The 12010-nt window shown below is 44.4% G+C and overlaps 1 protein-coding gene across 1 annotated transcript in view; it reads left to right on the plus strand.

The window, feature by feature from the left end:
• The window catches only part of NRK (Nik related kinase), a 108269-nt gene that overhangs the window by 63084 nt on the left and 33175 nt on the right, over positions 1-12010 (plus strand). The window contains exons 17-20 of the mRNA XM_009275378.1: positions 5917-6048; positions 6890-6957; positions 8536-8651; positions 11541-11638. Of these exons, the coding sequence (XP_009273653.1) occupies positions 5917-6048; positions 6890-6957; positions 8536-8651; positions 11541-11638 (414 nt within the window). The remainder of the gene's footprint in view (positions 1-5916; positions 6049-6889; positions 6958-8535; positions 8652-11540; positions 11639-12010) is intronic.

Here is a 12010-nt window from a genome sequence, read left to right on the forward strand (position 1 = left end):
GACTGGATTGGCAACTACATCAGCCAATTCCCGCAGGACTCTTGGATGCATCTTGTCAAGTCCCATAGACTTACGTACGTTCAGGTTCCTCAGGTGGTCTCGAACCTGTGATCTTCTCACAGTGGGAGAGACTTTGCTCCCCCGGTCTCTGTCTTGCAGTCCATCCACTCGAGAGGTGTGTGAAGAGAGGTTGCCAGTGAAGACTGAGGCAGAAATGTTGTTGAGTGCCTCAGCCTTCTCTTTGTCCGTTGTTACCAGTTTGCCAGTCGCGTTCATCAGGGGGGTACACTTTCTTTGACCTTTCTTTTCTGGCTGACATACCTGTAGAAGCCCTTATTATTATTCTTTGCATCCCTTGCCAAGTTCAGCTCCAGCCGCATCTTGGCCTTCCTGACCCCATCCCTGCACAACCGGGCAGCATCCTTATACTCTTCCCAGGATACCTGTCCCTGCTTCCACTGCCTGGGCATATTTCCTTCTTGCCCTTTAGTTTGACCAGCTGGTCTTGACTCAGCCTTGCTGGTCTCTTGCCTTCCTTTCCTGATTTCTTACACCTGGAGATCAAGAGCTCTTGCGCTCTATGGAAAGTGTCCTTAAAGATCTGCCAGCTCTGTTCTGCTCCCTTGTCCCTGAGGGCAGTTTCCCAGGGGGTCGCATTGACCCCCTGACTCCTTGAACAGCTGGAAGTTTGCTTTCCTAAAATTCAGGGTCCTGACTTTACTCTTCGCCTGACCCGTATCCCTCAGGACTGCGAACTCCACCAGTGCATGATCACTGCAGCCCAGGCTGCCTCCAATCTTGATGTCACCGGTAGCTCACTTGCATTGGTGACCATCAGGTCCAGTATATCGCATCCTCTGGTAGGGCTGTCTATTACCTGGCTTAAGAAGTTATCCTCAGTGCACTCCAGGAGTCTCTTGGATTGCCTACAGCTTGCTGTGCTACTTTTCCAGCGGATGTCAGGGTGGTTGAAGTCCCGCAGCAGGATATGGACAGTGCCTTAAAAAGCAAGATATGGTCATGCTTTAAAAATCGTGCCCTTGTTAGCAGCTCCATATATTGGCCGTGTCAAGCTCAGCATGTCCTGAGTCAGCCTTCCTCATAGCACCATTCTCATGTTCTGCCTTTTTCTCAGGCTGTGCTTCGCAAAGCACTCCATAGCTCCTCCTTCCCCAAAAGCCAGGGTCCTTGTGGATCAGGCTCCCTGGCTCAGCTCTCCCCTATCCTTCTGCTTTTGTTTATGCTCTGGAGTGAGTCTGTGGGAGGCAGGTAATAGCTGGCTGTTAGCGTCTTTAAGTCAAAGCCTCCCTGTGTCTTTCCTGTTCAGGTTGCTGTATGGTGATGATGGAAAAATCAGCACAGACAGCTGTTGGGAGAGGAAAGGTCCCGTTTCACCTGATAGCTTTTACCTGGGAAAATATTTGTGTATCTTCTCACGTCCTTTTTTCCAGGGCCTGTTTGTCATTTCAAGTCACGAGTATTATAACCGGGCTGAGTTGATGGCCTGGCTTGTAGCATCAAATCACTGGAGGGCTGTTGCAAGGTCTACAAGAAGGACATTTGTATCTTAGCCTTCAGTAGGGGCTGGCAGCTTCCTTGAGGCAAATATTTTAGCCCTCCAATAGAAGTGGGAGAGTCCATAGTTTATTGCAGGGCATTTGGGATTCTGCAGGAGCACAGTGGCTGTACAGAGGATAGTCCTGCCCTGTTAAAATGCCACTCACAGGATGAAAAGAGCTACGTTCTAGGCTGGCTGCGTCACCTAGGACAAGTCACTTCATTCCTTTGCACCCTGTCGGTGTTTCTCTGTTTGGTAGTACCTCTCCCAGGTGCCAAGGGGAGTGGTGAGGAATGAAGCAGTATTTACCAACCTCTTTCACGTTCCTTGATGGAAACTACACTATAAAAATTTTATGCTGTTTAAAGTGATGGTGTTACTTAAGGATAATAGCAGCGAGTGATATACAGTTGTTACGGTGTGATTTCACGCCCTGCTGGTAGCTGCCCTGTTACCCACTCACAAGTCAGTGCTCCGGCTGATAGAGACTGTGTGGACAGGGAGAAGGCAATCTGTACTCTTACCTGCTGTGTTAGCATGGAGACCAGATGAACTTCAGTGGGTAATTTATAAATCGTCTGAAGGGTAGCATTTCCTTTTGTTGGTTGGCAGCAGCTGTTGATGCTAATAGCGGCACGTTTGGATATGCTGCCTGCATTAAAAGTATGAAGTGTTAAGGCAATATGAGTGATGGGCCAGTTAGTCACCTGGAGATTAAAAGACTCACAGCAATATACTTGTGAAGTTCGATACGTGGGTGTCTTGTTGATTTAAAATAAAAGTGAACTGCAGAGTTAAAATGCAAGCTGAATTCATCACAGATGTGTGTGCTGAAGAACTTCCAACCAGGTTTGCCAGAGAGGGATCATCTGTCATCACTGCTCTGCTCAGACAAAAATGACGACTTCTTTTAAACGATCGTATTCTGTGAGATTTTGTGGCACATCCTGGCTGCCCAAATCTCTCTCAGAATTATTTCACTGGAAATCTTAACACAGCCCCTGAGGTGCAGGGTGCATGATTTCTCAGTGTCTTGTATCCTATCTGTCTGGTAAGGGACATGTGAGATATTACCAGATCAGAGCGTACCATTTCCACCTGGTTTGTACCTGTTCTGTGTTTGCTGCAGCGCGGTAGCAGATCTGGTGCTCTGATTGTGGTGGTGTGGGATGAGCCATTCTGGGTTACCTGCAGAATTTCACAGAGACTTCTTGAACAAAGTCACTGAGTCTGTTTCTCTGCCCAGCGTCTCCTGCTGCCTGACTAGTGGAGGAATTTAGCTCACGTCTGAAATGAACTCCGTTTTCTAAGTGACTCTGTGGTTTTCCTGTATGATTTGCTAGCTAGATCTCCTCTATTGTCTGGAGTAATGTGGCTGAAACAGAACAAAAAAGCTAACAATATTAGAAGAAATAGCATTAGGTCATGGATTGACCCAGTATCCCAGAGCAGATCTGCTCAGAAGTTTAAGAAAATAATTTTCCTTATGCTGTTTTGTAAAAACAGTTGCACTTATCTACCCGCTGTATGTAGATTCAGTTCAAATTAGTAACTTAGGCATCCTCCAAAAAGCAGCGCAGCCTGTCTTTTTAAAACTTCTTCCTCCCAAATCTTTTTAAACTAACTCTAGTAATCAGTCTTTTGTACTATATCACCTTATGTTATAATTTCAGGAAGCAAAGGGTCCTTTTCCTTAGCTCTGTTATGTGTGTGCCTTTATGGTTTGAAGACACATAGTAGGTAACACTTTGTCTATCAGTGCTTTCTGTGCATGAGAGGAGCTGCTGTTCTTTCAGTATTACTTACAATAAAAACAATTTAAGGCTCCGGTCTGAGTAGTTTAGAATCATTGTTAGGTGTTTTTTTGAATTTTTTTCCCCCCATACAAATTATTTTATCTGTAAAACTTAAGGGGATTGTCAAACACTATGATTTTGGGGGTTATCCGAGACATTTTTGGCTTGCTGTGGAATTGTAAGGTCTTGTAGGTCCTACAGAAATCATCCCAAAAGCAGGCGTCGCTTCTTGGCTTTACATGGAACTGCTGGTCTACTGGTCTGTCTCTGCCCAAAGAAGGTATGTGGGTACCATCGGCAGAGTTTGGGTTCACCCAGTCACTTATATCATGGTTCAGCAAAGCTCATCCATGCTTTTGAGCACGAATAGTTTTCCGGTAGTCTGCAGGACTCAAAAGCTGGAATTTAGGAAGAAATGTAAGTATCTTGTTGAAAAAGTGTCAAGGAGGAAAAATCTTCCTATGTTCTGATAATAATACACTTGCTATAAAACCTATTCCTATACCCACGATGAATCATTTCAGGGGAACACTTTGCTGTTGAAATAATTCTGGTTAACTGAAAACTACTATAAGTGACAATCATGTTGGACAAAAAAGTAATTTTGACAAAATGAAAGGACATGGATTATGAGATGTTATAACTGCTGAAAAGGCTATTTTCTGTAAAGGGAATCAACAGAACGTATTGTCCCAAAAAGGCAGAAAAAGCACCTGAATATTTAATTAGGTGAACTTCTCAGGACTGTTTTTTGACAGCTGGCTTTGCCATGCTGGTCTGGGAGGTTGTGATGGGACGTTTGAGTGGATGCTTGGCATCTTTAACTAGTTTTAGAATTACTACCTGTCAATATTTAAGTGATTTTGAACATTGTTCCCATGAAATAATTAGTCTTATAGAGTTATAGGGAGTTCATAATCATGTTATATTATTGAAAAGCTGTGTGCAGTTCTCAGTTACTGTGTTTTACTTTTTAAGACTGGGTAACTGGAGAATTTTATAGACTTGGGCTGATAAATCAATAAAATATTCGTCTGAGTCATTCTTTGGGGAAACTGAACTGCAGCTCTCTCTGATCTGAGTTGCAGTAACTCAATCAGGACACAAGAGTTTGAACTTTGACTCAGACAAAAATTGCCAGCCTCTTTCTTAGGCCTGCAAGTGGTGGGGATGCTGGTCTTGCCGTGCGTTTGAGAAAGAGCTGCCTCCCAGCAGAGGTGTGTTAGCGTGCCGGGGCACGGGCTCCCTCCCGACGCGGGAAGGACATCAGCCCGTGGCGTTCCTGCCAGCTGCGGGTGTCTCTGGAGAGCCCCGGTCTTGCTTTGCACGGGAGGTCTGACAAGATAAAGCACAAAGTGGTACAGCTTCAGGCATTTCTCTAATATTTTTTCTATTTCTGTAACATCAAATTTGTTCTAGCATAGCAATCCCTCAAGACGGGCCCAGCTCACACAGCGTTTCCATGTGTTCTGTCTCGGTCTTGTGTCCAAGAGGATTTCACATTTCAGGGAGGATCAGTACATTCAGTTGACATTTTTAGCTCTCTGCCTTTCTTCCCCTTTGGAAGACGCTGGTGTGATAGATCATTAGTGTGTAGAATTTAAGGGACCTTTCCTTCTTTTCTCCTTTTTTTTTTTTCTTTTTTCTTTTAAATACAGAAAGAATCAGAGGACCAAATTTTGAGTATTTTAGCTTGAGTTTTAGACTGCTTACTTGTTGTTCCCTTGGAATGAAGACTTTGTAAGGAAGCGATTTGATTGCTTGCACCACCACCCCCCCCACACACACACACACACACCTCCCCCCGATTAGGGCATTTGCTATCCTAATGCTCTAATTTGATACCTTTGAAGATATCTTTTAAACACAGGCGGGTCACAATGGGAGCACCTGGACATGACTACCCATGAGGTGTAGTCTGAGCATAGTTTCTTATTTCTCTCTTACTGCATTCTCAAGTTTGATTTTTTCCAAGTAATTGAAAAATCTGTTACAGAGGAGGGCCAGGGCACCCTCGTAACCATTGGAGAGTTGAAAGCGCTTCCAGCTGGCAGCTTGTCTCCATTGACTCTAGGTTGATGGTGGGCTTGCAAAGGCTGGTTTGGAAGTCAACATCTAACTTAGGGGAGGCGGGTTCCCCCAGTGATTATACTATCTAAATTCTGAAATGGAAGCATTGGTCGGGTTTGAATGAAATGCAAACAGTAATTTTTGCATCATCCAGTTAAGCAGTTGCTGTGCATTGCCAATGACCTATTAGCTTCTCCATAGATTTAAGAAGGGGAGGTATATGTACAGAGATACATGTACAGCATGGATGTTTTTACTATTTCTTTTTATTGTACCCTTCACCTTGAAATATTTGTGCCTAACATGCTAATATACTGGAAATGAATAACTTCACAGTGAACAAGGTGAGTAAGGGCTGTATCCAAACACAATACTTCTTGTACGTTTACTAAAAATTTGATGTCACAAACAGAACCATTGATATCTGTTGAGATTGGGACCTGTTATATAGGCAGGGAAGTACAATTCAACATGTGTTTTATTTCTTTCAAGTGTGAAAATTTCCTGGCCAGTAAGGAAGTTTACCACAGCAGTTCACTGTCGGATATGGTGATGACACCACTCAGCCCTGTGCAGGATGACGTGTTCTGGAGCTTGAGTCAAAACGAAGAACAACCCCCAAAGGTATGTGAAACTCGGGGTGTTTGGCACTGTCGGTGGTTAATAGCACTCCACTCAGCTCCCCTGCGCTGTGTAGTATCCATCCTCCAGACTTCATGAAGCTCAGTGAAAATCTCATTGCTTGTACATTAACTGGGTCTCAGTAATCTAGAAACAAGATACGAATTTATAAGCAGGTCAGTGTTCTGAGTTTATGTGTATGTATATAATATCTGCGGGATCTGCGGATGCAGATACACTTCTTTTGTTAGACCAACTATTTGTAGTTGGTGCCCTTGCTGTGAAAAATCTGGCTTGTTGCAGAAAAGCTCATTACTTTGTGTAACTCAGGTAATGGCGTATTTCTCTTTTTAACAGAATTTCTAAGAACAAGTACAAGAATATTTGTGCGGGGATGTGTATGTGCATGCGTGCATGTATTCATTTTATTACTTTGCAGTTGGACACCGGGGAGGGTGTGCGTGTCTCTCTTCCCCCAGCCCTTTGGTAGCAACATAAGGTAATCCACCACCTAGGGAAAGCTGCATTAAGCGACTGCAGATGCGTTTCCCTGTCTGCTTTAAATATTGACCAAGAATAATGCTGACTCTAGGGAAAGGTGCAAACCACTTGCGGTCTGCACCCTGAGAGATTGCACAGGCTTGGAGCAAATTGGAAGCACCTACTGCTGACTTGCAGCTTCCAGTGTGGATATCATGGAATACCTCTCCACAGGTCCCACTGAAGCATTATTCATTTATGTTGGTTAGTCTTATTTTTGCATTGATACAGGGTAAGCATTAGGTTTATTAACTGAGTCTAAAATACCAGTAACAACCTTAAAACATTTGATTAAATCCTTAAGGTTCCAGAAAGGACAACCTCTAAATTTTACAGCAGGGATCAGCCTGGCCATCAGAGATGCCTTTCAAGGTAAGGTCTTAAGTGTTTTAAGCTTATACTAATGCTGATTTATTGTCAGTAGGAAAACTAAAGCCAATTTATTAAAAACAAAGCCATAACCTCAGTAACACCAAAACTGACATGGCTTCATACCTCATTTAATAGCAGTTACAGTTATTTTGTCTTTTAAGTCAGTGTCTAAGCCAGCTTCCTTTTAATGATTGACATAACTGATTTAAAGAGAAACAAGCCTCTTGTAGATCTCCTCCTTCTTTTCATGCAAGGTAGTTCTGTCTTCTGCTGGAAAGCAGTATTTCTAATATATAAGGGCTGTTCCATCTGTAATAGTTCCTGCAATGAGTTGTTTCATTTGGTTCAGCCTGTTTGGCATGCCCGAGTGGGTTGCATGCAAGTTGTGCGCCTGTTTCCCAGTGAACGGGCAGCATGTTGTGCAGTCATTTAACTTCTTGTGATTTGGTGATGCTTTACTTTCCCTTCACGTTAGAGCAAGTGGCTGCTGAAGGTGCAGGTTACTTGAGATCCAAGCCTGTTGGCACTTGTGATGGCAGGTGGGAGTGGTGCTGGTCAGGGCTGCCCGGATGCTCTTGCAGATGCTCCACATCAGCGCCGGCGGCATTGATTTCAAAGGGCGGTTAGGTGCCTGCATACCTTGGCGAGTGGGGGTCTGGCCCCAACTCCCTGCATAGGCACTTATAATTATAGCTTGTGAAGCTTGTGCCTGTAGCTTTGTTTTGCCTGGATAGTAGCCTGAACAGGCAAATATGCTGTCTGTAGATGTATCTTGACTATTTTGGCAGTCTGCCCTTAAGGCTAGTGTACTTTTCTCATATCCCAGGAGAAAAGACCAAGGATGCAGAGACCTCAGCGATAAAGGGTAGCCCCCACAGGATGTCTAATCAGGGAACATAATACTGTGAGAAACTAGGGTTGGAGAGATTTGAAAGGGAAGTAGATTTAGCTGACATAACAAAATAATATGCAGCACTTCTGATGAGCCAGAGTCAGAAGCGTCATCTGAAATAACTTTTAAGTGACGTCAAGCCTTAAATGCTCTCTGCTTAGGAATTATAGGAGGCAAAGCAGAAAAGAAACATGTAAGTAAACCACAGTGTTACAAGTTGAGTGACTTCTGAGCCTGGGTTTCTGGGTTCACTTCACAAGCTTGGCAGCTTGTTTTGCTGTCCAATGTGTTCCTTTCTCCATTGGTAAGTGGGTGATGATGTACCTTCTAGGAGGGTACTGGAGCATGTTTCATTATTTGTGAAAGCCATGAGATTTTGGAATTGGGAGTGGCACAGAACTGAAGAGGCCAAGGGAGAAGTACATATAGTAGGATATTTTGTAATGACTTGGGAATCTCTGTAATCTGCCAGAATGACTGCCCAGAGGAAACTGTCCCCTCCATCATCTTCTCTCACTACTGGGTGGCCCTGCTTGGAGCAGCAATGAATATAAAATTTTTGTTTATCAGATGTATTATATCATACAGTGACAGCAGGGAACTCGATTCAGTGGCCTAGGCGGTCTGTTCCAGTCTGTGTTCCTGCATGCGAGAGAGTCTGATCTGCTTTTTGTCTTTCTGTTTAGTAACACTCATCAGTCATCCCCCGGGGGACATGCTCTGAAGCTAAACAGCAGCAGCAGCACTCCTGGCAACAAGCAGTGGGAGATAGGATCTCATCAGAGCAGCCGGTCAACCTCAGGTGATTCCTAAGTCAACGATTCATCAGTCAAAATGTGCAAAATTCCTATCACGTGAAACAGGCTTCTGCAGGGTGTCAAGTGCTGCATTGCAAATGGGATTTTTTTTCTAACGGTGTGTTCTGGTGATAGGCTTTTGAAAGTCCTCTGGATTTTATGCTTTCATGTTCCTAAAATATAAACACTTCCTCTTTTGAGTCAAAAAGTGACTGTGAACATATTTCCATATAGAAAATTTGAATTGCCTCAATTAAGAATTGAAAAAAATCAGTTCTGCTGCACTTACTGACACCATTGAAACTCAGCAGAGCCAACATTACAGACATACAGATGTAATTCAATACTGATGTTCACCCATTGGCATTTTCTGCGTAACCATATGCTGCTTTTTTGTATTGCCCACTGATAAGATGATGCAGATGAGCAGTTGCTGTACACTAATATTTCTGCACTCTAATAATGTACTGGCTGAAGGAAGCATAAGACTCTCTGTACAGCACCTTATGAAACATTCCTCCAATATTCTTCTATTTGCAGAAGGGTAGTGGAACTGAAAAAAAAGGCAAAAGAAGTTAAAACGTGGAGATAGCCTCATCCAATTTAAGCAAAGTGCAACTTAGTGCTACCAAGATAGCTTACAGGTAGCAGTGTAGGAACGCGGTGGGCTTGCTCATGGTTGTGCAGATTTTTTGCAGTACAGACTCTGGTTCCTGAGACATGACCTGAGATTCTGGCAGATGGGGACACGGAGCAGAAGTGGACAGCTTTGTTCCTCTGTTGTTATTCTGAAGGGCATTTTCTGTGGGTCAACTGTAGGGCAATTTCTTGTGTAGCTCCTTGCAAAGCAGTGGTGTGTTATGATGCTTCGCATCGAGATTGACTACTAAAGATGGGGGACACGGGGAATTATGCCCAATTCGAAGCAGGGTGGATGCTAAAAATGTTCTGAAACCACACCAGTGAGCAGCTGAGTTCATTTATTTTTAAACTGAGGCTTACATTGTTAATTTGCGAGCCCTTGATAAACGAAGAACAAATTGCTTATTTATTGCACAATCAAGCCAGTTTTGCTTTCACTAACTACACAGAATAGGAAGCTTTGCTTCAAGAGAAATCCAAAGCACACTTTAAACTGCTTGGGGTTTGTTTCTTTTTGCTCTTATGCCATTTTATGTTTGAATAACAGCATAGAGATGAACAATGTGCAACAGCCCAGCTCAACTTTGCAATGTCTGCGTGATATGTAATTCCTGTGCTATTTTGGCATGGGGAAATGAAAACCTCACCAGCAATGGAAAGAATAGAAAACCTCCCTTGTGGTTTAAACTGTCTCCTTGTGTTCTTAAGTGTCATTAAATTGCAGCTAGTTCTGGCATATGGTGTTCCAGAACGAGTTTGTTGCTTTCTCAAACCCACAGGGATAATGAATTGGGCAGGAAAGGGCTATAAATACTTTAAAGCTAATACTGCTGAGTTGCTTAGGTCCTCATTGACCAATAAGGAATTCTGAATTTTAAAAGCTTTGCAAAATGCATGAATACATGAAACCGTTGTGATAAAACTATCTAAATTACCGAATACAAATCCTGATTTGTATGAGCTTGAATTCTCCCCCCTTAACTTGCAAGGAGACCTGTTGGTAGCAGTGGGATAGTCATGGGAGAAATTGCTGAACGAGGTAGACGTTGAGCTGGCTAGTGTGTGCCAGTGGCAGTGGGAGGGCACATCTGCTTTCCCTCCTTTCACTTGTATCAGGAATTGCGTGCAGAAGACAGCATCTCTCCAAGGCTGCTTTTGCTCTTCCCAGGTAGCTTTGTGGGCAGTGGGTGCATTGAAAGGGAAGATTGGCTTAATTACTTGCAAGCATCCCTCCTAACGTGGCATCAGCACGTGCAGATGGACTCCAGCTCCCCTAGTCTTGTTCGCTTGGGTATTCAATAGCTGTGCAAGCATGGTGGCAAGCGTAGGTCCCCAAGCCACCTGGGAGGGAAGCATAGTGCCGCAGCTTCCTTGCTACCCGTACCTGACCTTGGGCAGAGAGTGTCATGAGGTGCCACCTGACGCTGAGTTGGCCCGCGGCAGGGGCCAGTTTTCTCTGCAAAAATGCGGGCTGTTATTACCTACTTCCCCACGGCGTGGAGTGGAAGGGGGAGCTGAGAAGTGACACTTCGTGTGCCCCAGGGGAAGCAGGGACTGGAAAATGGTTCTCCCTATGCTGCCGTGGGAAGCGGTGAATTCTCTTCTGCTTTTAGCTTGACCCCATGCTCATGAGTGAAGTTTGGTGCAGCTGTTTGCCCCCAGCCCAGTTGGGTTTAGAGAATCAGGTCTCTAGACTGTTTTTGTGCAGCAGTTTTATGACGGCCAAATCTCGGCACCACATCTGTTTGCTTGTGAAAATGTGCATCGCGGGCCCAGGCTCTTGTATCCTCTCCCTGACCCCTGTCTGCAGTCACAGGAATATAGCTGGATGGCACCTTCAGTGCTGGAATATACCCAGCAGTTGCTGATAGGATGAGCTGTCTGCCCTCAAGAAGAGGATCAGAGGAAGGGATTAGCATGCCCTCACCCTTTTCCCTTGCAGGCTGCCTTCCAGTCCATGGAACTGTTGCTGGTGCGCGGTGGGAGTATGTTGCCAAGGTTTTGGTCTGCTTGTCTTACTCTTGCTGCATTAAACTGCACCAGTATCGATTTATATACATAATATTGTGGCATCCAGAACCACTGGGAAACAAGTGAAAAGATTTCCCTTTGCAACAAAGAGAAAAAAGAAGTTTGTCAGCAGAGGCTGGTGTCTGCTTTGGGTGGTAACTATGTGTGCTTGTCTTACTGGTCCCCTCTCTCACTCTGCTGCACGTGCATTTAAAAAAAGAAACTTTTTTTTCCCCCCCCAGGGAATCCAGGGCCGGCCAAGGCAGAGAACGCTTTGTCCCAGAACCACTTGCAGCTGCATAAGAAGTCTGAAAAAGTTTCTCATCCAGGCCAGATTGCAGTAGGTTCTTTTAAATCCACTGATATTTTTGATTTGTTCACAGTTTTCACTGAGGGCATGTCTGTGCAGACGACTCCTCTGTTGGTGCTTGAGTTTGCTAGCTAATGAGTCTTATCTGAGAGGCTGCGTGGGGCTGGCTCGAGGTTACTGCTGCATTAACGAGTCTCATCAGCTTTCGGTCCAGGTCTGACTTGTGTCCAGCTCAGGTCATCAGCAGAGAGTTCAGTTTCCCTGAACCTACCTGATCATAAATCTTTAGAAAGGAAGGGTACGTCTTTAGTATTTCAGGAGGTCATTGATCACTTGTCATGCGACCCAGAAGTCAAGACCATGGCTGTGGCTTGTGCAAGTATCGGGTGTGTAACTGCCTGG

Source organism: Aptenodytes forsteri, unplaced genomic scaffold (genome assembly GCF_000699145.1).
Source record: "Aptenodytes forsteri isolate BGI_AS27 unplaced genomic scaffold, ASM69914v1 Scaffold143, whole genome shotgun sequence".
Taxonomy (NCBI): Eukaryota; Metazoa; Chordata; class Aves; order Sphenisciformes; family Spheniscidae; genus Aptenodytes; species Aptenodytes forsteri.